General features: G+C 42.7%; 1 protein-coding gene across 1 annotated transcript; it reads right to left on the bottom strand.

Annotated features, from left to right (window-relative positions):
* Positions 1-154: 154 nt before the first annotated feature.
* Positions 155-27,523, bottom strand: hecw2b (HECT, C2 and WW domain containing E3 ubiquitin protein ligase 2b). The gene is made up of 31 exons (XM_058052542.1): positions 27,029-27,523; positions 22,632-23,379; positions 20,331-20,438; positions 20,159-20,253; positions 17,651-17,726; positions 17,420-17,589; positions 17,206-17,348; positions 17,017-17,117; positions 14,586-15,337; positions 14,394-14,517; positions 11,921-12,103; positions 11,460-11,561; positions 10,458-10,608; positions 9,057-9,160; positions 8,866-8,990; positions 8,610-8,795; positions 8,388-8,540; positions 8,216-8,318; positions 7,641-7,737; positions 6,534-6,617; positions 6,352-6,461; positions 5,951-6,071; positions 5,758-5,871; positions 5,526-5,678; positions 4,523-4,621; positions 4,319-4,448; positions 3,933-4,079; positions 3,733-3,847; positions 2,577-2,662; positions 2,394-2,506; positions 155-2,173 (listed from the first exon to the last, which is right to left on the bottom strand). Exons 2-31 carry the CDS (start codon positions 23,017-23,019, stop codon positions 2,062-2,064), a joined length of 4,545 nt encoding a protein of 1,514 aa, XP_057908525.1. The 5' UTR covers positions 23,020-23,379; positions 27,029-27,523; the 3' UTR covers positions 155-2,061.
* Between the last annotated feature and the right edge of the window lie 18 nt (positions 27,524-27,541).

Here is a 27,541-nt window from a genome sequence, read left to right as displayed (position 1 = left end):
TAAATATATATTTTAATTCGTGCAATATATATTTTACAATAAAAATAATTTTAAAAATAAATAATACATTTTTAATGACCTCGTGGCCCACCTGCAGTACCACCACGGCCCACCAGGGGGCGCGGCCCACACTTTGGGAATCATTCTGTTTTTAAAATGTATTTGAGTCGCATCGTAACCTGTGTATCGTCTATCACAAAGAGATTTACACCCCTAAATAATTCCACTCCACAGACATGCTGAGATCGCAAGCTTGTTGCGTGTGTGGAGCACATTATCGTGTAAAAACAGGTAATATATCATATCATGACATCATTAAGAGTAACAAAACCAACACTTGTAGTAACAAAGCAGCAACGAAATACTGTTCGGTATTGCTGAGGAAGCTGCACAACAAGAAATTAGTTTTTTTATGGACAGAGATGGAACTTTATTTCAGTACAGTGCTGCCAACATTCATATGCAAAAGTGAGGTCCGGTGTACACAAAGACAGGGTCGTGGCCCCAAACTTTGGTTCTCTCTGCTCGTATGCACAGAGGAAAGGCAGTGTGTTCGTTGAGGGAACAATAAGAATGTAAGAATGGTGAGAACTGTACAATCAGTCATTTGCAGGCAAAAAACACCAAGTGGAAAAACATTGTAGTGTCGTGGAGCTCTCCAAAGAGTCAAACACAACCACTCCTACACTGGATCGTTATATCGATGCACAAATAAAAAAGACAGTTTCAAAAGAAGCCCTGACTACGTTCAATGCTAGAAGTTCTCAGCTTCGTCGGAAAGTACGGTCATGAGTCATAAGTCAAATTTGGACTTAAGATTGAATTGATGATGGTACTAGGGGTGTAACGGTACATCGATTCAGAATGTGATTTTTCAGTTCGGTTCAGAAATGTACTAGGTTAAATGCATTGAATGCATTTCTGTGGTACAGGTTTGGTTTTTAACATTATTAGAGCCCTCTAGACATGAAATAACACCCCTATGGTCAACTTTACACTCATAATTCTCTTGAAGATCAATAGTGGACATAAGAGATCAGACTTATGCTTGTGTGTGTTGCTCTAAATGTGTTACAGTCGCAGGGGAGGTGTAGGGGGGCAGACAGGAAGTGACGTCGGGGGTTCAGAGTTGAGCTTTAGATCGACGTGGGTAGCCCATATTGGGAATTATTCTGCCTGTTGTGAGATCATTCAAGCATACAATAAAATGTTGTATGGTGCTTGTGTGTCCAACATTGCAGTAACTACTGACACACAGTGACCAGTGTGGGTTACATATCACCACCACGTCTTTGAATGCATCTTCTGAATGCCTTATATTTGCATTTTACTTCATTTTGACATTTTTATGCTTGAAAATGCTTCATGTAGGCAAAAAACACAAAAAATTGTAGTAGTTGTTTTGCTTTTCATGTGTTTTTACTCACTTTTTGTCTCTCCAGCATCCATTACAATTCCATACACGTGCAGCCATTCCACTGGGAAAGACTACTTTACTGTACCCAAAATCAATCAAGACCATGGTACCGTTACACCCCCTTCCAGATATTGCTGCGTTTGAGAACATGAGCAACAAATAACATCTTCATCCCTACTGCGTTGAAATGTCGACAAAGAGAACCCGTAGAACCCTGGACTGTGACATCCGTTATCAAATGAAGCAGCGATTTGGTGATTGACAACAGATAAAAAATATTGTACATGGTAAAAAATGACTGACATTCAAACGGCAACATCATTCCAAAAAACGTGATTCTTCTTGCACATTTGAAAAGTTGTTTTTTTTTTCTTGTAGCAACCACAACAAAGCTCACCCAATCAGCCACACAAGTTCTGGGTTCCTGTTCCTCTGAGGTCCTTCTCGGAGACAGAATCCAAAGGCGGTGCTTGCTCCCTGATTGTGGTCCGCAAGGCCACGTAGTTCTACAAAAACCCACAACCCGAAAATCCAACAAAATTGAAGGCTGCCCACCTCCAAAGTCTCACGTCGGGTTTCCATGTCACGTTCCGTTCGGGCGACACTTCCGTCTGGCTGTTGTCTCCGATCAGCAGTATCGTGACTCACTCCAGTCCGAAAGTGCTGGTTTCCTCCACGGCCGTCTGCATCTTCTCGTACAGCACAGAAAAGGACGGGTAGGGGGGCAGGTCCAAGCGGTTGAAGCATGTGTGAGCTCTGTGGAGAGACCGTATGGAAAGACCTGAACATCATCTTTCTGCTCTTGGTGTGACAATAAGTCGATTTTGACACAAAGTAAAACTAATACAAAACAATGAAAATCCCCTTTTTAAATGGAGTGGAACCCATTTAAAGTTGACTACCATAAAAAGCTGGATTTCATTCATAGGGTCATTCATTAGTCATTTTCCACACTGTATTTTCTATTCATTTTTACCTGGGCAGGGACGTCACCTTTCCCCACTTTTCCACACAGAACCGCCGAGGTCCATTGCTTCCTCGCAGAGACGCAAAGCCCTCGTAGGGAATACTGGACGTCCCGGTAACAAACTTAAAAAAAACACAACTTTTAAGTGTGCGGCAGCCTTCATATTGCAGTTGTGAGCGTGTCCGTTCTTACCTGCAGAAGCCGAAGTCTTTGCTCGTTGTTGAATCTCTCCACTGCTGCCCAGAACCACCTGATGACTATATGGTTGTCATGGTAACCTGAACAACAAATGTCCAGAACAGTTTTTTTCAATGTTCTCTTGTTTTTAACCTTTGTATTGAGTTGTGGGCTCCTATAGAGCGACATACAATAACCGGCACAGAAAGCTTCCTAGACCTTCCAGAATCTGCACCTATTCAAGCTATATTTCCTTGGATTACCAAAACGATCTGTTTTAATTTATTCCACCCACGGCCCCGCCCATATAAGGGAATCACCGGCTGGATGGTCGGTCACAGTGAGCCGGTGTTAGGAAAAACTAAAACTGAGCGTTCAGAGACTTCCCAACTTCTTTCAGGGTTCATGTCCAAATCCATAAACCTCACCTGAAACCTTGGCATCGTTTCGCACGATAACATTCTTACATTTATAGGTCAGAAAAGTGGAAAACATTTCCTGAAAATATCTTGCTTCTATTGAAATATAGTTATTTTTTCTAAAATATTTTTTTCTCAAGAATAATAATTTCCCTTGAAAAAACTTTTACACATTTTTCCTCAAAATAAATACAATTTATTGCCACCAATTTTTTTTTATTGGCAACTACTACTACTAATAATTATTAGTTATAATATTCAGAACATATAATGTATTTTAAAAGACTTTTAAATGGCTTTTTTTCTGAAATGAATTACTTTCAAATTAACTCTAAATATGACATTTAAAAGGGAACTGCACTTTATTTGGAATTTGTCCATCATTCGCAATCCTTATTTTGCAACACGAACACGTATTTCTTTCCTTTTTCTGTGGATTATAACACAACAAGTTAATTTCAGCTAGCTTACAATGCAGTCATTGGGATACACCTATTTCGACTTTGAAGCCCTCTTGATATCCATGCTGTGATCATGCATTAACATGTATACTTTACATATACACGTAAACTGAACAATTTTCACCAAAATATGTATGTTTAAGCACGGAGTATTTTCCTCCTTTTAATGTGTCCCTAGTAGTCCAAGGTAGAGATGTGACAGGACCAATGTGTCCATCCTTGAGGGACACCCTGTATTGTTGTATTATTGCCCCATTAGTGTACAGTATGTTCTGTTCAGGCCATACTCACCTCCTCTGTATTCTGTGTTGTTCCTCCAGTCGGACAAGTCAATCTCCGCCGTCCCCGCCATCACAAGCTCCAGTTCCCTGGCATCAAACACAGACACCGAGCGCGCGTCCACCACCTGGCCGCCCACACAAATGTGACAATGTTGACTAGAAAGCCAATGGGTTTTTCTTTGTACGCGTTCAAACGAGCGTCTCTTTCACCTCATAAAAGCCTCTGACCAAACTTTCCGTCTGCTGCACCACACCGCGTTCGATCCTCCACTTCACCATCCGCTCGATGTACTCCTTTTTGTTCTTCTCCGTGACGGGGATGTTGGCACCGCCAGCCTTCAGCTCTCGTTCTGTGATCTGCAGCAGAATGCAAGGCACAATCACGTGAGCTTTCGGAGAACTGTGGGATTGTAAATATCTATTTTTTCAGGAAGCTTCCTCTAAAATGCGCTCCATAAATAATACTACATAAATATATTGATAAATAATAAAGTAGAAATAAACTAAACTATTTTTCACCAAAATATGTGGGATTCAACAACTCTAAATATGCATGGTGTCAAGGTTGGAAGACCGGAACGGACTTGGAAGCAGACCTGTCCAAAAACTTCCTCGTTAACAGTGAAGGTGAGGTCCAGCATCTCCTCGATGTCGTTGTCCTTCATCCACTGAAGGGACTGATGAAACTCCTCATCCAGATACTCCAGGTCGCTCAGGTCGCACGGACTGTACACGGAAAAACACCAGACATGGGTGTGGGAATGTGCAATGGTTTATCTTGGCCATGCGTGCATGCGTACATGCGCAGTAAGCCTTTGTAGAAGGGTCTGGTAAAGAAGGCGTCCAGAAGGTACTGGTGGATCAGAGCCAAACCCAGGATGCGACCGCTGAACCGGAACCTAAATGTGCACAGAAAACAGAAAATCCCGCTCTTAGCAGTGTTTGCTGAAGATGGAAGAGCACTGAAGTCATTGTTGGCTTCACGGTGCAACATCTGAAGTCAGGCACCACAAAAAGTTGCACAAAACTGTGGAATTCAACAACTCTTATAATGCATGGTGTCACGCGACAAGTTACAGGCTGCAAATGACCGCCAAACGCCACTCATTCTGCCTTTTTGCTCATTTTTCAACTTTTACATTGCTTTTCTTTGGTATTCATGTTAACGGTACTTTAGGAACAATAATTCACAACACTTTGGACACACTTGATTATGGCTTTTTGCTCATTTTTCAACTTCCAATTGTTTTTCTTCTACATTTGTGTCATTTTATTTCTTCAATGCGACAAAAAATTAAAAAAACAACAACGTATTCTGCCTTAAATGACCCCTATATTGCGCACACGATGACAGGTTGAGCAGGATGCAGGTTATTCATTCATTCATTCATTTTCTACCCCCGGTCGCGGGGGTGCTGGAGCCTATCCCAGCTGTTCGGGCGAGAAGCGGGGTACACCCTGGACTGGTAGCCAGCCAATCACAGGGCACATATAGACAAACAACCATTCACACTCACATTCATACCTATGGACAATTTGGAGTGGCCAATTAACCTAGCATGTTTTTGGAATGTGGGAGGAAACTGGAGTACCCGGAGAAAACCCAGGCATGCACGGGGAGAACATGCAAACTCCATAGACATGGCAGAGGGTGGAATTGAACTTGGGCCTCCTAGTTGTGAGGCCTGCGCGCTAACCACTCTACCACATTTCTATGTTATGTATTTATTATTATGAATTGTGTGTGGGTATAACTTGTTATATGCATTACTTTACAGTGGAGTGGAGTGTGTGTGAGCTCACCACTCATGGTGATTGTCCACAAAGGAAGACATTGGGCTGATCTGGACTGTATACGTGTCGTTGGCGGAATATTCAAACAGACCGTAGTAAGGATTGAAGAGTTCTCTGGAGACCAGGAAGAAGAACTCTCTGGAAGGTCCGCTATAATCCAATCTGCAACACGCCCACATATGTATACATGTCTTACAAACTTCCTAACCGCTTCATCTGTGTCCGCACACTGCCGACTCACCCTTCCTCGCCCACGAAGCTGACGTAGAGCTTGCTACGCTGCAGGTCTTTGCGGGAGTAACATGTGATCTGGTTGAAGGCGTCCTCCAGCAGGTGGTCGCGGCGAATGATCAACCTGTCACATGTTGACGGCAGTTGACGTGAGGACACTGTGGATGGTTTGAGGCACCAACTTAGTCACGGATTAAACTCACTTTAACTTCCCTGGTCCCTGGCCGTAGCCTTTGGTCTCCAGCTTCCTGTAGAAATTACGCAGTTTTGCCTCAAAGTCTCTCTTGTACGGTGCAGGAGCTCTAGCGTTTGCTCTCTGAGTACCTACAAGAAGGACAAGAGGCATTGAGGCTTCTTCATTAGGTCTTAGACTTGGTCACTTGCACAATAAATATTTAAATACATTATGTACATTAAAGATGCTAAAATGCAATGTAGGTCAATATACTTTATCAACATAACAAAACATCAGTTTAATTCAAATTGAGTCTTGTGCATAGAAAATGGATGTAATTCCTTGAGCTCAGTGTCGCTTATAGATTCTGCTGAAAGCAGTGTGTCAAGGAAAAGGAAAGTGAAATTAGATTAGCAGACAAGACAATACCAGGTGAGTTTTGCGGGGAGGACACGGGAGAGCCACGAGGCGACTGGCAATAGCTGGGGTGCAGCAAGGCGTGAGGAGGCACATAGGACATGACTTCGTCTTCAAACAGACTGCAGGAGTGGAGAAAAAAACAAGTGAGCCACGAATGCGAATGTCACGTGCAACGTGGAAGACCACCTCACCTGAGCAACATCACCAGGTCGGCATCTCCGGACAAGCGCGCCAATCCTGATACGCCATCTGTGCGGATCAGCTGGACCTTCTCCCTGTTGGCATGGCAACATTAACTTTTCACCTTCCTGTGAAACCATTCACCCAATTCATCTGGATAGTCAAGACGTGGTAGTTGTTCCTAATAGATAGGGTAACCCTCGCCGAACCCCCCAACACCCCTCTCCAAAGTATCAAATTATTTATTAAAAAATACATTAATTAATTACATTCAACCAAATCATGAAAAAATACATTAAACATTAATTACATTAATCTATTTTCATCTGTGAATTAATTAGTAATTTAATTTTTTTTTTTGTGCACCATGTGTACATTATATGCACATATAATATGTCCAGACAAGCTTCCCAAAGTGGGCTATGAGTACCGCCAGGGGTAAACTCTAATATGGGGTATGTAAACAATTGTGTTAAAAATATGACCCCCCCCCACACACACACACTCCAAAATAAAGCCTAAAGTCTCCTCGACTAAAACAATTGCATTTTTTTTGGTACAATTTTAAGTTGAAATTGTATGTCGTAATTATGAATTGTAATAATTTTAATTATTGTCATTATTATGATAATTATTGCATTATGTATTAATTAATTCAATTAATAAATTTATAAACTATAATTGTTGTCATTATTATAATTATTACTTTATTATGTATATAATTTAATTTTATTTAAATTATATAGATATTTTTTTTATTTAAATTATACATATATATATTTTAAATGAAAAAAATATATATTTTAAATACAAAAAAATATTAATATTATTAATTAGTAATTAAAATAGTTATTTAAATAGTAATTAAATGTTTTATGTGTTAAATGTTGTGTGTGCATATTGTATGTACAGACCCTGTTCCCAAAGTGGGGTACGGTATCCCCAGGGGTAAGCAAATTGTCATAGCGTGTATGTGAATACGAAGCAGCTTAACTACATTACACTGTAATAAATAGGATTGCACGAAATTAGATACATTACACATAGATACAGGCCACCCTCTAGTGGTGAAAAAAAATCATTAGACTATAAGCGTGTGTGTAAGTGTGTGTGTTTACCTGAGTGAATGGTTGCGGTGGAAATCTGGCTGCCTCTCCTGTAACGTCTCGAATATGTTGGGTTGTCGTAGAAAAGCCACAATCTTGTCGTTGTATGCTACAAAAAAGGGACAAGAAGGAGTCAAAACCAACGGAAATAATTGGAGTCTTACACAGTTTATGTTGATGTCAGCTTAAGCGGGCATTTTTTACTGTCCATTTTTCAAGATTTTGACTATGTAGATATGGTATGTACAAAACAGATGAGTCACCAGCCGTCCTCTAGGTATGCTCACTCCGCTGTGATTGGTCACACTCATGTGCTCCCGGGGACTTCCGGAGACTTGGGTCTGCATTAGTGCAGGCTATCTGCAGCCCATATAAGGAAGTCTGGACCGCATTGACGTTAGTAGAAGTAAAAAAAACTCAGTAAAACCGAGTGTGCAGAGCCATCCAAAACTTCTTTCAGGGCTCACTTCCAAATGCGCAAACCTCATTATGTGACGCTTTGGCATCGTTTAACACGAGAATCCAACGTTGTAACAACATTTGTAGGTCAGAAAAGCATGAAAGGTCCCCTTTACTTGCATACTCACCCAGCGGAACAACGTCTTGACACTGCCCCCTACTGGCAGATGCAAAGGTGCTGGAGGTCCTCGGAAGTACGCTTGGCCCGGCGTGACGGGACTCTTCGCCCACCTGTGTAGTGACACAAAAAGGTGATTGTGTAATCCAACTCAACCTTTTTGGCGTTTCTGCGGGACTTACCAGGCGCCGTGGGCTCACCTCGCCGGCGCTATGGCTGCGTTGGCGGGTAAGGTGCTGCCGGTGAGCCAAGAGGCTCGGGGGAGGGGAACTCTGCAGCGGCAGCCGGGGGTCAATGAATGTGGTGGCTCGGCTGTTGTGGTCCACGAAGAAAGGCTACGGATGGGGAGATGTGACGACGATGTCCAAGCAAGGCGAGAGATGACAATGACGACATGAACTCACCTTGCCGGCGTGGTCGTGCTTCATCTCCCAGCCTCGAGGCAGCTCCAGCTGCTTGTTGGCAAACATGTTGAGGAAGGCCACCAGGTCTCTGTTGTGCTGGTAGCGTTCAAAGTGGTGCGCGTCCCGGCGGACCTTACTTATCATGTGCTTCAAACACGTGTTGGCGGTGAACATGCGATAGGCACTCTGATGAGACGGCAGAAAAAGACGTGTCAAGTTAGGTGAAGCCACTTTCTTTTTTTTACTTTATCCTTACGGGGTTAGAATGCAGCACAGTGAAGAAGTCTGGGCTGGTGAGGAACCTAGCACTGGGAGACTGGAGCAGCAGATACAGGCGGGACCGGGAGCTTGACTGGACCGCGCTGCCGTCTCGACGCAGCTCTGCAAAAAGTTCAAGAAGCACAAGGTCACGCTGCGCCACGTACGCAGACGGTACCTCATGCTAACCTTGAAAAGAAGAGTGCCCGTCGCTCTCATCCGCCAGCTGCTCACTGGCCGGTACTTCCTCAGCTCTGCTGTCATTGGTGATCGTCCTACGGATGCTCTGATACCTGAAGGCGAGCGTGCTGATGAGTCGTTACTATCCTACGTTGGACATTCAGCTAGAGTGAACCCGTTTAGAGGGAACCCCACCATCCATTTTCTGTACCGCTTATCCTCATTAGCGTCGCCACTCACTCACATCCATACCTCGGGACAACTGGTTATGGAATGTGGGAGCAAACTCCACACAGAGATCTCCCAAGTGGAGATTCCAACCCAGGTCTTCCCCATCTCCTGACTGTGTGGCCAACATTCAAACCACTAGTCCACTGTGCGACCTCATTAACATCAATCAGATTAAACTACGAAATGAACAGCTAGCATTAATGACTACATTAACTGTACTAAATTACATTACTACTAATAATACAACTAATTGTAATACTAATTTAAAAGACCTCCCCGTGCATGCGTGGGTTTTCTCCAGGTACTCCGGTTTCCCCCACATTCCAAAAACATGCTAGGTTAATTCAATCCAAATTGTCCATAGGTATGAATGTGAGTGTGAATGGTTGTTTGTCTATATGTGCCCTGTGATTGGCTGGCGACCAGTCCAGGGTGTACCCCGCCTCTCGCCCGAAGACAGCTGGGATAGGCTCCTGCACCCCTGCGACCCTCGTGAGGAAAAAGCGGTAGAAAATGAATGAATGAATTTAAAAGACTATATGATTAGTAAAGTTCAATTAATTTCAATGAGTATATGTATACTATATATATATATATATATATATATATATATATATATATATATATATATATATATATATATATATATATATATATATATATATATATATATATATATATACTATTCATTTTATTTTATTCATTTAATACATTTTTATTCACGTCACTATTAAATTAGTGGCACTCAACTGAAGCAAAAATACATTTGTATAATTACTAAATTCATTCATTCATTTTCTACCGCTTTTCCTCACAAGGGTCGCAGGGGTGCTGGAGCCTATCCCAGCTGTCTTCGGGCGAGAGGCGGTGTACACCCTGGACTGGTGGCCAGCCAATCACAGGGCACATATAGACAAACAACCATTCAAACTCTTAACTTAACCTAGCATGTTTTTGGAATGTGGGAGGAAACCGGGGTACCCGGAGAAAACCCACACATGCACGGGGAGAACATGCAAAAACTCCACACAAAGATGGCCGAGGGTAGAATTGAACCAGGGTCTCCTAGCTGTGAGGTCTGTGCGCTAATCACTCGACCGCCGTGCAGCCCATAATTACTAAATAGCAAATTAAATTAAAATCAAATTAGGTGCTGAATGTGTGTGGAGGGGTATTGACCTTCGGTTGAGCTGCTCCATCTGCTGGATGGAATTGGACCTCTGGAGGGTCTGCGGGGCAGCCGGGGCTGTGGGCCGTTGCCAGGTGGTGGTTCTGTTGACGTGGTCCACGTAAAAGATTCGCCCGTGGCTGTCGATGCGGGCCTCCCAGTCTAGTACATAAAACACAAGCCTTAATGTTGTAACACCTGAATGTTTTAGCATTTGTATGTATTCATATAAATGGCTATTTATGTCATTGGTTATTTATTTTATGGGTTATTTAACCCATAAGAATGATATAGCTAAAGTGGATATAGTTATAGTGGATATAACTAAATGGATGTGATGTTGTTTTGTAAAATACTACTAACTGCTGTCAGGCTACAAATATCTTACATTGTTCATTGTAAACTGATACCTTATTTAAAATCACACATAGGCACTTTGAAATGAAGCAATGAACATATACTCATTGAAATTCATTCAAACCGTGACATTTGTCACGGTTAGCGTTGTTAGCGTTAGCATTTCATTTAGTGTTTTGCTATACTTTCCTCACGTCTTTTCTAAAAATCCAGGGAGGAAATATAGTAAGAATGTTGGAATTGTAAGATTCCACACTCCATCAAAGCATTACAATTGTTAAATTGCTTAAAAATGAGCTTTTCAGGCAAAAAAAGTACACTTTTGGAAAGGAGCTAGCTTACCGGACCAGATGCCATTTTGTGAGTCACATGACTACTAATATGTTACTTAGGGACTTAATGAGTTCCACTCAAGCACAAAGCTGTATAGGACACATTTTGACACACTTTCTTAAAAAATTACTTTTTACTTATTACTTACTTTTTACTTACTTAATTAAAAAATTGTCTATTGTTTTCCTAAAGATTTTTTATGATCGCAACAGATTTGTTTCCATAGATGAGCAAGTGGGAGGAGAAAAAGTGTACCCCAGCACATTCACTCTTGGATATTAGGTGATATTTCTGCAGTCAATGACTGATTTAAGAGGACTCACTGGGCGGGAGGGACTCGTCCACTCTCTGGTAGCGACTGATGTCATGGCGTACAGATGACAGTGAGTGAACAGACGTGTGGCCGTTGACCTGAGCCGTGGCCCCTGTGTGTACACAACACACACACATTATGGTCAGTATCAGGGGTGTCCAAAACTTTTCGAGCAAGGGACGGGGTACACCCTGGACTGGTCGCCAGCCAACCACTCACACATTCATACCTATGGACAATTTGTCGCCAATTTGTCGCCAATTAACCTAGCATGTTTTTGGAATGTGGGAAGAAACCGGAGTACTCGGAGTAAAACCAACCCGCAATCAAGATACAAAATGCAAATTCAGACCAGCCGTGTCAGCGGACAACCCCTCTAAAATGCTTCCTGTACGTCACTTAAGTCATGTATTTAATTTGCTCCTCATGGGGTCAAAGTATGACATCAATGTTAAGCAGCAAGCAGCTCACCGGTCTCTCTTTCTGGCATCGTCCCGCTCATATCTTCCCGGGCCCTGCAGGCTGCCTGGTTAGAAGCTTCACCTTCTGCGGGTCGCAGGGAGCGTCTCTTCCACACCTCACCTCCCTCCTCCTCTTCCTCCTCCTCCTCCTGTCTCTGCTCACCTTGCGCTTCCTCACTGACAGCCCCTGCAGCTGACAAAGAGGTGTTGATTTTGTTGTTGTTGTTGTTTATAGCGAAGCACTATTAGGTGTAGAAGCACGGCATTGGCAGGATTTTGTTTTTTTAAGTATTTTTTTTTCCAGAAACATGCGATTTTAGAGAAAATACTTGGGAGCTATGACAAGAAAACCCAACGAGGTGATAGTTGGGCGTCCTTACCTAATTCCATTTCAAATTTGACAAGGATTTTACAAGTATTACAAGTATTTTACATCTTTTTTTTATTACTTCCTGAAACTTCACCTTGCCTTTCAAGAGTGTCATCACTGCTCAAAGCTTATGAAGAATCTTCATGACGATAATGATGCTAAAAATACACACCTTTGATGACCCTGATACGAAGGTGATGATGATGACCTAACTGAGTTCATAACCCTGATACTAACAGGACATGTTTGAAACCTATGTGACATGCATAGTACGTCGGTGGGTAGGTACGGTGGTTGTGCACCGAGTAATTGTACCTTTAGTACGTCCAGACATCACTGATAGGTAACCACTTGAGGATCCCATGTATCGTTAACTCCAAATATGTCATTTGAGCAGCTTTTTAAGAACAAGTAACCACAGAGCATGCTGGGAAGCCAGAACCACTCTCAGCAACATGTTTTTTTCATGTAGATGTTGACTCGAGATGGGTCTTGCAACCGGTGATGTTGTGCATCCTGTATCAATGAATCCATGTAAACAGAAACCGTTTTTTTTTAGGAGTGTCATGGCACCCACCACCAAGGAGACAAAGGAAAGATACAAAAGCTGAGTATATTAATACAATAAAAACATACCTGTTTAATGTCAGTATGTTCTCAAAGACAATTAGGAGTGCTCCGATCGATCGGCCACCGATTGGTATTGGCCGATATCATTGAAAAAGGACTGTATTGAACTTTTGTTGTGTGTGGGGGCTACGTCGGATGATTTATGTGATGTGCGACGAGTGCGTTTGCGCCACGCATCAAACAGCCGTTTGTGTGCATTTATTTAGTCAGTGGCTGACGCAGAAGCTAGAATCTCCAAGCTAGGCAGCGTTTTACAGGAAAACTGCACTTTTTTGGAATTTTGCCCATCCACAATCCTTATTTGAAAGATGGACATGTTTCTTTCCCTTTTCTGTGTATTTTAAGGGGAGAAAATCAGGTAATATGAGCTAGCTAACAATGCACATCAGTGGGACCTGCCTATTTCAACTATGGAGTCCTCTACAAAACCCCTAACGTTTTGTTTGACATACAGATACATGCCGTGATTATGCATTAGCAAGTACATTGATGTGTAATACTGACAGTATCTTTATTATATATTTAAAACATAACCAAAATCTTTTTTCTTGCCACATTGATTTCGCCTTGGAGCTCGCGCTACTTCCATCGACAACAGCAGCATGGAAATTGGGAAGCATGTTGATGGCACTTGTTGATGATGCCCATGCTCATTGGGATGGCTGTGTCTTCCAGCACAAGACTCCAGTCTGTTGTTAGCTAGCTCAAATTAACTTATTTTCTCTCGGTAGAACGCACAGAAAAACGAAAGAAATATGTGTTACACATAACGGGCTGCACAGCGGTCAAGTGGTTAGCACGCAGACCTCACAGCTAGGAGACCAGGGTTCAATTTCACCCTCGGCCATCTCAGTGTGGAGTTTGCATGTTCTCAACGTGCATGCGTGGGAGTACCTGGTTTTCCTCCCTCATTCCAAAAACATGCTAGGTTAATTGGCGACTCCAAATTGTCCATAGGTATGAATGTGAGTGTGAATGGTTGTTTATCTATATGTGCCCTGTGATTGGCTGGCCACCAGTCCAGGGTGTACCCCGCCTCTCACCCGAAGACAGCTGGGATAGGCACGACCCTCGTGACGAAAACCGCTAGAAAATGAAAAATGAATGTTTCACATAACGATTGTGGATGATGGACAAAATTCCCCAAAACACTGCTGTCTACAATAGCGCATTTCTCAAACCACACATGTATATCATTATAGCTACAAATTATATAAACACACACATAAGTAAAAACAAATGCATCCGGTATGTTCTGTTCTGTATCATTCAATTTATGTGCCTAACTGTAAACCAAAAACAACCATCACCCAGCATATATTCAATTATATTATATTTTGATATGTCAGAGGAGTAACCACACCATGAAAAAAGTGACTTGTAAGGGAAATACGATATCAACAGCAGCATAATCCAGGTTTAAATAGACGTCAATGGCAAGGAGTTGACCATATATTTGCGTATCTAATCTTAGAACACTTACTGGCTGTAGACGTCCCCATGTCGCTTGCATTTGTCAAAGCAGAATTGGCAAGGCTGTTATTGCTTGATAACTCAGCGCCTTCCTCCTCCGCCCTGGGGGCCACGTCTAGCCTGGTCTCCACCTCCTGTGACAGTGAGCGGGTATTGGTGTGAAACATCTTTGCCATCCACGTCAGCAATGACAGCGTCTTACCTGAATGGGCGAAAGCGGGCCGCTGCTCAACACCAAACCGCAGACGGCATCCTGGCTCATCCTCGTGCTTTGCTCGCCACATGCACACACGCCCGTGGGCTCTGCAGGAGAACCATCGGCTCCAGGTTCTTCCCCAGCGTTTGCTGACGCTGCAGCTGCATCCGTGTTGCTGGTGGTCAGGGTCTCCTCTGTTTGTACTGCTTCCACACCGGCCAACTCAGTGACAGAAGAACACGCTTCCGTTGACGACACCGGTCCACTTTCGGAACCCCCGCTCCCTCGTGGAAGCTCGGATGATGCTCCGGCAGAGTTAACTTCTGCCGTGCTCTGTGACTTTGTCTCCTGGGATTGGTCACCACGTTGTGCCGCGCTCTCGTCGTCCTCATCTGAGTCAATGTGAAGCATAGCGTTCAAACGCGTGTCTGTGGGAAAGCTGGAGCGGAGTCTGGGCCCCGTTGGAAGTCGCTCCATAGGCCCCCCAGAGGCCTCGATGGCGTCCAGGTAGTCGTTGAGGGACACCTGCCGGTGGGTGTGGCCGCCCGTAGCCATCAGGGCCGCGTCCTCCTGCCAAGCACTGCTGTTGCCGTAGTAACAAGCACCATTGACCAACACAGAGCCTTCGTCTGAGCCTGTGGGCGATGCTCCATGGGCGACGCGAGAGGATGAGTGCGGAAGGTCTTCATCATCAGAGGGACTACCAGGATCGCCGTTAACAGCATTGCCCAAGATGCTTCCAGTTAATTCTGGAGAGACTTTGTAGAGCACAGCCTTGTTAGTTTGGTTGATTCCGAAAAGATTCTGCTTTTTATGGCCTATGCTTTTGTTTCTTAGCAGGAAAGCATGCATCAGCCACGGAACATTTTAGTGAAGATATGGACATCAGCGTTGCAGTACCAGGACTTATTTCCTGGTGAAAAATGCACCGATGCTAAAGACAAAATCCAGACATACAGTTCATATTGTTTGACCTTGATGTGGTTCTTGTACTTCAGTGATGACATTCTTTCTAAAATGTCCAAATCAAAAGAAGTTGGGACGCTTCAATGGTGGACGGTAAAACATAGCCATTCGGTTTTTAAGGTCAGAGTTTGGTTTGCGCTAAGTACAGCATGAACGAGTATTGCTAGTTTATGCATAACCCAACCCAAGTTTGTTGATTAAAAAATTTTATTAAAAAATTAAATTAAAAAATCTGTCTAAATCAGTTTTTTCTGATTATAATCCTGATCAACAAATTAAAAGTACAATCAATAATTTGAATAATCAAATGTTAAAAAAAATTATATCAATATCGGTATTGGTGATGTATTTACTTGCTATCAGACTAATACCACAATTAGTAGTATCGCCCACTCTGGGTATAAACTTTAACTTAACTTGGTATCGGATTGATAGCAAAATTTGCAGTATCGCCCTCCCCTTGTATCAAATCAACAAATTAAAGGCAAAATCACAAACTCATTCATTCATTAATTTTATGCCGCTTATCCTCACGAGGGTTGCGGGGGTGCTGGAGCCTATCCCAGCTGTCTTGGGGCGAGAGGCGGGGTACACCCTGGACTGGTGGGCAGCCAATCACAGGGCACATATAGACAAACAACCATTCACACTCACATTCATACCTATGGACAATTTGGAGTCGCCAATTAACCTAGCATGTTTTTGGAATGTGGGAGGAAACCGGAGTACCCGGAAATAACCCACGCATGCACGGGGAGAACATGGAAACTCCACACAGAGATGGCTGTGGGTGGAATTGAATTCGGGTCTCCTAGCTGTGAGGTCTGCTAACCACTCGATCACCGTGCAGCCCCACAAACTCATTCAATGGTCTTGAAAAACCTGAAGTAATAAAGTGCCAAACTTTGCAGTATCGACCTTGCCCTGTATATATATGTACATGTATATATGTATATATTTACTTGGTTTTGCAGTATTGCCCACCCCTAGTATCAATTTGTTTTTACTTGGTATTTTATCCATACCCCCCACCACCAGTATTAACTAGTGTTTATTTGGTATCGGTAGTGTAAAGTTCCCTTATAATATTTTTTTTTAATTAAAATGAACAACTGATAAAAGGCAAAATCAGAAAACCTTTGAAAATATCAAGTAAAAAGTATCAATATCAGCAACACGGGCCCTGTATTTACTTGGTATCGGCGCTATACAAAAGGATGCCTCAGCCACCCTTAGTATACGACGTACTATATTTCGATATACTTAATATCCGATTGATAACAAAATTCACAGGATCGACACACTGCTGTATACTTGGTATTGGTTCGACGCCAACATTTGCAGTATCACCCAGCCATAGTACAAACTTCACTGTTCCGTCCCATTCAGGGAATGTTAAGTAGAATCCGAAATCGTTCTAATTTCCATTTAACACAGCGTCCCAACTTGTTTACGCCATGCAAGCACACACCTTCATGTCCAATGGAGGTGACGTCCACCCGAAACTGCAGCTGCCCGCTAACGTGATCTGTAGGGAGGCGGCGACACAGACTGTAGCTGACTGGGTGTTGGCTGCATCCATCCCCACACACACAGAAAGCAGGATTTATGAAAAAGGCACCACAGGACACACACACACACACACAGTGTATGGACTTACTCGGCTGTGGGCCCCTCCAGGAGTCTCTGCACGGGGACGATCAGCTGACCCAGAAAGCGCTTGATGATTGGTCGACTCTTGGCAAACTTATCTTTCACCTCAATCTCCATCACGTCGCTCATCAGGGCCACAAAGGTGTATTTCTACAGCGGGGGACGCATTCTCAGTATCGCAATCACGCCATTCGAATGAAAGTCCGTGTCATGTCGCCAACCTCTCCGTGCCACACGGGGTTGGTGGTGTTGGCGATGATGGAGGACCTCCTCTCCTGGCCATGGTGCGTGAACTTCGGGAGGCCGCTCCTCTTCCCTGGCTGGATGGACATCTTCAGGTAAGGGTCAGGGTTGAAGAACATGCCCTTCTTCAGGCCCAGCGCCCGGATTTCTGCAATGGAGGTTGCACCCATCAATTGGGGAAATAAATAACCACTGGCATCATCAGTCACCTGATATGGTGAAGCTGACCAGCTTGCGACCGAGCTCTGCCCCCGACTGGCCTGCAGCGTGACCTTCACTGCCCACCTGGGGAGGGTAAAGGAACAAGTATGTTTTTGTCAGTGTGATGTTTACTGGGAGCGTTATCCCATTTGTCAGTGGATATGCCCAGCAGAACCACAGTAGAGGAAGAAGATCATACAACGGAAAGCCGTCAATCCAAGCCAACACTTGCCAAGTCTCTAATCCGGGCATGGGCGAATGACGACACGCAGGTCATATAAGCTTTTTAAATTGAGGATTTGCAATGCTATTTTGAAACGATCGTAAATCTTGACGCATTTGCACAATCTAAATCATCCCAAAGGTTGGTGAAACTAGAAACTCTGATAAGAAGTTGAGGTTTTCAAAGCAGAGTGGGGGTGTGGTTACACATGACAAAGTGATGGTGAAGAAATTGTTACGTGGAAGCTTGGTAGAAAAGTCATCTTATGTCGCATATAGGTCGCGTTTTTGCTTATTCAAGAAGGGAGGGAATCCATAGAAGCTACATGATTGGTCGCCATCCAATCGTATATAATTTATAGTTCATTCATTCATACCTATGGACAATTTGGAGTCGCCAATTAACCTAGCATGTTTTTGGAATGTGGGAGGAAACCGGAGTACCTGGAGAAAACCCACGCTTGCACGGGGAGAACATGCAAATTCCACACAGAGATGGCCGAGGGTGGGATCAAATTTGGGTCTCCTGCCTGTGAGGCCTGCATGTCAACCACTCGTGCAGCCCCAATATATTGTCATAATATATAAAAAATTTAATAATACAGATTAGGGCTGTCAATCGATTAAAATATTTGATCGTGATTAATCACATTTTGTAGTTCATACAAAAGACATTTTAATAAACAATACAATACATCATTATTTTGCCGGGAATTTTGCCCATCATCCACAATCCTTATGTGTAACATATACATATTTCTTTCCCTTTTCTGTGCATTACAACATGAGAAAATGAGTTAATTTCAGCTAGCTTACAATGTTATCATTGGGATACACCTATTTTGACTATGATGCCCTCTTAAAAAAAACCCATCTAAGAACGTATGTAATGATTACATGTAATAGTTGCAGTATCTTGTATTTTCATGATTTAAAACACAACCAAAACTTATTTTCTTGGCGGATATACATACTTATGCTAGTTCTGTCAACAATAGCAGCATTGGGATGGCTTTGTGTTCCAGCATAAGACGTGTGGTCCAGTCCACAGGTAAAAAATGCTGATGTCTGTGAATGATGCTGAGACTAGCTATTAGCGATGTGTCGTGTTAGTCCGCCATATAAAAGCTACTATGATAATATCTCTGTAGCTTCGTTAATATACAAGTCAGTTGTATAAATGGAACACCGTTGGTGTTTGTTTGTTTTTTTGTGAGGGCTTTAGCATCAAAACAGGTATTCCCCATGACGTCCATTGCTTGCTAGCTCATATTAACTTGTTTTCTTGTGCTAGAATGCACAGAAAAGGGAAACATTGGGCAACATTCCAAAAAAGAGTAGTTCTCCTTTAAGAGAGACAAACAGCTAGCATGAGGGAGCTAACAATGCACGTCATGGGACACACCTATTTGGACTGTAGAGCCCTCTAAAAAAACATCCACCAACATTTTATCATTTTATATAGATGCTGTGACAATGCAGTACAGGTACATTCATGACAACATGCAATACTTGCAGTATTTTGATCATTTTATACATTACCGCCAATTCTTTCGTGGGTCTAATACCTCTTTTGTGGAAGCGACAGAAACATTTTCCCACCATACTCTTCTGGATTTGTGATCCCGAAGTTTGGTCAGGAAGTTGATAGGCAAGTGGACAAGGAGGGAGGTGAACATATTCTTGATATCCATTCATTCATTCACTTTCTACCGCTTATCCTCACGAGGGTCGCGGGTGGTGCTGGAGCCTATCCCAGCTGTCTTGGGGCGAGAGGCGGGGTACACCCGGGACTGGTCGCCAGCCAATCACAGGGCACATATAGACAAACAACCATTCACACTCACATTCATACCTATGGACAATTTGGAGTCGCCAATTATGTCGCCTAGCATGTTTTTGGAATGTGGGAAAAAAACGGAGTACCCGGAGAAAACCCACGCATGCACGGGGAGAACATGCAAACTCCACACAGAGATGGCCAAGGGTGGAATTGAACCCTGGTCTCCTCGCTGTGAGGTCTGCACGCTAACCACTCGCCTCTTGATATCCAATGTTTTATCATTCATAGTTCAAATTGTTGTGAATAACAGTCTGTGTTAGGTGTTCCCATGTAAGTACTTGATTTGTGTGATGCGTTAACTTGCTGTGAATGTGTTGTATTGTTATTTTCTTGCACCGTGAGTGAGTAGCAGGTATATTTTCAGTCCAGACACTATGGACAAACTTTTGAAGTAGTTTTTTACGGCCGTTACTGAAGATGTTTGCTTTGATGACAGGTCAAGAAGGTGTACCGTCACTCCAGGGTTCTTGACCGTGATGCAGGGCGTCGTCGCTCTGAGCGCTCCACTCACACCGTGATAGTATTTGAAGCAGACCTTAGTCTCGGCTGCAGAGAGATCACATGCGGTTCAGCTGAGTCGATGCACAAGCTCATCCCGCTAATCCTTTATACACGGGACTCACGCTCCATGAAGTAAGGCCCCGCCTCCAGTCTCCACACAATCTGGCCTCGCTGAGTGCCGTTCACGCCGCGGTTCTTGGAGTCCCACACATTGGCGACGCTTGTCTCATCTGGAGAATAAAAGTATGACAGTTTATCAAAGTCACACTTTAGGCCATTGGATTCACAGCTTGTCCGTTTTTATTGATTTGGACATAAAACCACAAATCAATACTACAAATCTGCGAGCAATATTGATGATGTTAGCAACACAACATGTTCCGACATAAACAGAAACAATCTATGTCAAACTAAGACCCTCTCTAAACAGACGGTTGTGTCATGTCCTAAAACCTCTCCCCCAAAGATTGGCTCATTCCACAAGCAGAGTGGCTACTAATGAGCTGCTTTGCCACCAGACAGTCGAACGACCTATTGCTATGACTGTTCATAATCACCAGCCACAACAACTATGGTGAGGCCCCCTCAGGGGACACACCCAGCAGGAACATAAACAGGAAGACTCCGCGCATAAAAATTAAAAAATGGATTATGGATTCAACGTGAGACATCTTCACCCAGCAAGAAGAGTCCAGTTGCCTCGATTCCACCTTTGCCGAGCAGTTAAACATTTATTAGCACATCATATAAAGGACGACAAATGCATCCAGACTGAATCAATCTCCCCCCCCCCCCAGACATACACAACCCAAATACCCAAACAGATTGCATCTACTGTTAGGTCACCATCAATAAAGAGCTTTATTGCCGACAGCCAAAATGTGTCGCTGTAGTGGCCAACATATGCCGGTCAGACAGGACGAGAGCTCCCGGGGTGGGTGGGTGTGTGGGACAGCCAGGCTGGAGACGGTGCTCATCTCCCCCCCCGGGGAAACACTTCCCTTCTATACCTCCAAGATCAATACCACCCAAGACCTCTCGGTGGTTTCTAAGAGCTCACCTTTCACCAGCATGGCTGCCTCTGGAGCAGGATTCAAACCTATTAAACCTGAGGTTTGGATTTTCTAGACGAGTCTTCTGTTGCTAATTCAGAACAGACTTTTGTATGCAGCTCAAAACATGGTGGACAGCTTTTGTCGACAAATAAAATGTCAGACCAAAGAGGTTATTTCTGTGGAAAATGGGTCCTTTCATGTCCACATGTGTTGCAGGTATTGTTCAAAAACGCTTCCCTTGTTATCACCCATTATGCCTCATTATGTCTCCAGTCTCCAAGCTATTTTCATTCATATTATCAGGTTCAATCAAACTAACCATTCAAACTGACCCAGAGTCTGTTTTATTGTACCGGTCAGCTCAAAAGGCTAAGCTATTTTATTGATTGTGAAGCAGGCACACACTTTGGAGGCCAAAGGGCTTTTCATGTGGGCTGAAATAAACACATTGTTCTTGATCACCCTTGTTTCTTCAGCTTATTTATTCATTTTGATGTTTGCTACAACTAAAGGTACATTTGTTTGGATAAATCTAGCAACTTCCATGGTTTTCTTGATAACAAACAAAATCATATTAAAAAAACAGAGCAAAATACTCCTGTGAGCTATTTTTGTTGTGTTATATTTGTCCAAACAAAGGTACCTTTAATTGTCCCAAGCAAGAAACTGAAGAAACAAGGGTGGTCTCATATTTTCCATGACTTGATGTGAAAATGTTATGATAACTATATAGTTTGTTATTTATTTTATTTATTTTGTTATATATTTTATTTTAGTGGTGGGAAATTATTACAAATCTTAATTGTGATTAATCACATGTTTTTTGTGTGATCTGACACTGCTACTTTAATCCCATTTGTTGTAGAAAAACAGTTTGCTTTCAAAGTCCAGAGTCCACGATTGTAACAAACATGTCACCTATGCTCATTGCTGCCCTCTCTGGTGAGTTACAGTACTGCTTTCTGAAACATGATATAGGTGAAGGTAGCGTAAATACAAACATATGAAAAAACAATAAAAACTACCCTGCACTCCAAAAGGTTCAACATCCATCCATTTTCTATGCCGCTTATCCTCACTAGGGTCAGGTTTATGTTGGAGTCTATCCCAGCTGACTTCGGGCAAGAGGTGGGGTACACCCTGGACTGGTCGGCAACCAATCACTGGGCAGGTATACACAAACACTCACATTCATACCTATGGACAATTTGGAGTCGCCAATTAACCTAGCATGTTTCTGGGAGGATGGAATCGAACTCGGGTCTCCTAGCTGTGTGGCCTGCGCGCTAACCACTCAAGCGCCGTGCAGCTTAGGTTCAACATAATGGAAATAAATAACTTTAATGTGTTTATTGTGTTCATGCTCACCGATGTGGTACAGGCCGATCCAGTCGGTGGCGTCCACTTCCTCCTTGATGTCCCATGAGATGACCAGGTGGGCGTGGCCAAGTGTAAGCTGGTACGTCGACGCCGTCAGCGAGGAGCGGCTATCTGACGTCACAAGGTCCGTGTCGCTGTTGGCCCGCTGTAGCCCCACAGCCGCCATCTCCGGCTGGCCCGACGACACAGGAGGAGGAGAACCGATGGCACTCTGCGCCGAAAGGCCTTGGAGGCTCTCGGGGCCGATCGTGTACGGGCGAGCGTGCGGGTTACGGCGCCGCACGGCCATCAAGTGTTCCCGGGCGCTACCATTGGCTCCTGGTGAGGACGGCGGTGGGGAAGACGAGGAGGAGGCGGCAGCGGCTGCTGCTGCCATGGCTACCGCCACATCTGAGGCCGTGAGTGTAGGGGGTGAGAAGCAAGGGCAAGCGTAGGGACCCTGCTGATGAGGGTGGCGGCAGTGGGGACGAAGGGATCAGATGATTTGGTGCAGGGGCGGAGGACAGGCGTTGCGAGGGATGGGCGAAAATAAACAAAAGAGATGAAATTGCGGAACGACTGATGGGATGGGAAGTTCTGTCCAAGGCACTTGTTTCAGCTCAGGATTTGCTTGCCACGCATTTCTTTGGCGTCTGCGCTTCCACCACGTGTTCCACAATGAACGGTGACCTTGCAGGTGAGCACAGGAAGTCGAGAGACGTCACCTTCAGAGGGTTAAGGGATGGACGATGTACACCTGGAAGGAAACCAGAGAAATGATGATGACTATCTTGTGACCCTTGACCCTTGCTTTAAGGACCCCATATTGAAAAATGAAAGAACGCAAGGGCCACTTTGATATGTTGTAATGTACAGTACATATGCTTACATATGCTTACTATACTATATTTCAAGAAAAATCAATACTTATTGTTAATCTGAATTATGCTTTTTCGTGCCGTTTTTGCCAAATATTTCACCTTTCTTCTCAAATAATCTTCGTACATTTCCTTCCCGTAGCATTATGTTTTTTTTCCCAACCTAATTTTCCAAAAAAAACCTTTATTTGGTCATAATGTTCAGACTGCAAAAAAATAGTATTTTTTCTCTAATATTTGTACTTAATATTTCAATTCGCAACTTAACACTGACTTGATTATTAATTAAAAATCTAACATTTTGATGCATTCACAGACCTGCAAATGTGTGGATTGTTGGTTAAAATAAATCTGCAAATAAAAGTTTTTTCCCCCACAGGAAACACATATCATTCACTACAAGTTAGTAGGAATTGATAATAATAAGTCATAATAATGCACAGCATACATGCACTACTGTTAGAAAAGCCCCCATTTTATGCATCACTGACAATTTTTTCAGCGGACCTTCAAGGCACCATCGTTGCTATGAGACGCAAAAGTTAAACTTTCTTTGTAATAGTCACTTTTATTGCAAATATTGATCCAAAATCAGAGAACATCCACGTCAAGCAAGCAGAAAAGTTTCAATTACTCACAGATTTTGGTCATTGCGGGGATATACAGTGTTATAAAAAACGTGAGTATCCCCCCCCCCCCCCCCCCCCCCCCCCCATTTGTACATAGAGCTGGGCTGGACAAAAGGAGCATTAGCAACTAGCTACATATGCAAGGAGGAAATGGGCGAAAATGACCTCATTCATTTTGGCGGCAACCCAATTAGACCAGCCAGGTCCGGTTCTCTGTTACTGTGCATTTTCCCTCACGGACATGGCCTATTAGAGCAATTATTGGAATGAGCCGTCGCTAATGATGTTACCATCCATCGTTTGTTCCTGTCTTTGTCAGAGGGCCTGCGTTCACTCGCAATTGATATCTACAGAAGACGCTCATCAACACAGGTGCTCATTGGGTGTTTCGTAAGGATTCTAATAGACAAGAATGAGGGAAAAATTGCTTGTCCAAATTCTTTCGTGTTTCACACACATGCCGAGTACTGTGTCTTTAAAACGGTGGTTCCAACAGTCTGTGAAAAATGATGTGAAAATATTTCTCTGACTGGTATTGAAGTAAAATTGACAAATATTTTGGTTACACATTCACTGCAAGTTATAAGTGAAGTACCTGATATTGTGGGCTTATTTAGTGCAATGTTGAGATTTCATTTGATTTTAGGCATTATTTTTAGACTTGCTTTTTCTCATTTCCTTGACAGAATAACTAAATAAATTCTTCTAAAATAAACTTTGGAAATGTAAATTAATTAGGGATGTCCGATAATTATCGACCCTATACCAGCATAAAAATCTTATATCGGTATTTTTTTTATACCAACACATTTGCTTTTTTTCAAAATAAAATGATATATTCATTTCACTTCAATAAAAGTGTAAAAAAACAGTTCAAAATATAATCATAAAAATGACAAATAAAAGTACAAATCTAAAATTAAATAAATACAAATACTATATAAAATTAAAGAAAATATTTATTTAAAAATATATAAAACAATAATAAATTGACTTGTATAGGAGTGTATTTTAAATGACTTAAATGAATGAATTAAAACAAGTGTAAAATTTATAAACAAATAAATGTAAAAATTACTTCAATAAAGGTGTAAAAATCTAAAAGTAAATAAATGAAGGAATAAATCAAAATTCAAACTGACAAATAAAAGTAAAACTCCAAAATCAAATACAAAATATAAAATATAAGTAGTACAGTAAATAGTACAGTATAGTATAATAATAAATATTTTTAAAAATTACTTCAACAGAAATTTATTTTTAAATAACAGTGTAAAAATTTAGTGTGTAAAAATTAGCAAAATAAATATAATGGCAAAAGTGTATCTGAAAATAAATAAATATAAAAAACGACTTGTATATAAATAAAAGTGTAAAAATATTTTAAAAAACATAAACATGACTTAAATAAGTGTAGAAATTTAAAAATAAATTATAAATATAAAAATGACTTAAAAGTGTAAAAAAATTACTTAGTGGCTTGCAACTGAATAATGAGCATTGGTAAATGCGGGTCCCTAGATGGAGAGCATTTGAGAACCCCTGCTTTAAGACATTCGTGGAGTAGTGGGACTGTGGAAGCGCTTCCACTCTGTGAGCGACACCAACATCAAGTCTGTGGGTTATTTATAAACTTTCAGAGGCTTTGGAACTAAATATAGACAGAAGCGCAAAACACAGCCAGGCGCTGACATTCCTTTTGCAACACAATATTCTCTGCACAGAAATGATTGCGACGCCCATAAAAATGTCTCTTTTCGCCCTTCATATTCTAATATAAGTCCAGACTATGCTCCACCTCTAAACTCTCCTCCAATTTGGGATCTACACATGCAATAAAAGTGACCGTTTTAATAATTAGATGAGCTTCCGCTCCAATAACTGTCTGATGAAGGAGGCTCCACAAGCAACACTAAAACCTATTAGAGAGCTAATATGTGGAGTAAAATTATGGAACAGGTTGAGTAAAAACTAATAGGAGCCAGTTTTTGTGACTAACTTTATTTATTTGGGCAGCAGCAGCTCAGAAATAGGAAGGTTGGCGGTTCCCCGTCACTGTCATTGCGTCCCTGGGCAAGGCACTCCACCCATATTTCCTCAGTGTTGGTGTATGAACGTTAACAAATGTTTGGCGGTGGTCGGAGAGCCCATAGGTGCAAATTGGTGGCTATGTTTCCATCAGACTACCCCAGAGCAGCTGTGTCTACATATGTAGATTACCGCCACCAGTGTGTGTCACTGAGTGAATGAATAACGGGTTAATTTAATATCTATAAATATGAATATTGCTTTTAAAAGTCTTTACTTTTAAATAATTTCAAAAAGCCAATTTAATTTGTAATTCATGCATGAATTATTAATTACATTTGATCGTTTTTGTGTTCAATGTCCAAGCCTTACTGTATACTGACAGATGCATTTCATTAAAGGCCGCGCCTTCAATATTTCCATCAGTAATCTCAAGTAATCGCCGGAGATGACATCACTGTGCCACGTCTTCATAGTGATGCTTGGTTGAAAAAACATCTTTTAGGTACATGTGTGCAACAATGTCCCAATGTTGTGGAGAGGCAAGCATCCCAAGCAGCAGATGATGGTGAGGCTGCTGAGGAAGGAAATGTGAGCCGCCCAGTTGTTATTCTGGGATCAGTGTGGTCGTGGGAGCGTTTGCACGCAGGCACACGCACTACACACACACACACACACACACACAACAAATGTTTAGCCTGTTTCCCTTTCAGATGCAAACAGTGTGGATACATGTGACACTCAACAGGCCTGTGGTGCTACTTGAAAGGTAGCCCATCTTTGTTTTATTGTGATCAAATAAATAAATAAATCATGCATTAGCTTCTAAAGTTATCACAGAAATCTCCAATAAATCTCCATGTCTGCTCACCTTTGCCAGAAGAGATTTAAAACGCCCATCCGCATGATAAAATAGTCCCCGCAGGAGTCGCTCAATCATGGCCGCCGGAGCTCCGCGCGGCCCCGCAGCCCAGCGACCTGTCAGCCGCCTCCAAGCCGGGTCTCTACGCGCCGACGGCGGGGCGCGGCTGCGCCTCCTCTCGGTGGTGTGATCGTCGGTCACCAAAAAGAGAGAGAATCGTTTCTCCGTTTGTAACACCAGCTAAAAATGTGTCAGATTCCAATGGGTCTCCTCTCGCCGCGGTGCCGTGGTGCAGCCAGCCTGGATCATGTCTTATTTATTGGGGCCGGGTCTTGCCACATCCGCCTCCCCTGTTTCCGCTGCACTGCTACGGGCTTGCTGTGTGCGCACAAAGGCCGCCGGAGCCTCATCACAAACGCCCTATTTAAGAAGTCGAAAGTAGACTGGGCCTTGTTGCAAGTGCGTTCTGGTCGAGTTCAGAATCAAAATAAGCCCCCCTCCCCGCCTTTGTGCATCACGTGT

Source organism: Doryrhamphus excisus, chromosome 16 (assembly GCF_030265055.1).
Source record: "Doryrhamphus excisus isolate RoL2022-K1 chromosome 16, RoL_Dexc_1.0, whole genome shotgun sequence".
Classification (NCBI taxonomy): domain Eukaryota; kingdom Metazoa; phylum Chordata; class Actinopteri; order Syngnathiformes; family Syngnathidae; genus Doryrhamphus; species Doryrhamphus excisus.
The sequence above is the reverse complement of the archived record's forward strand: the minus strand, read 5'-3'. Positions and strand labels throughout refer to the sequence as shown.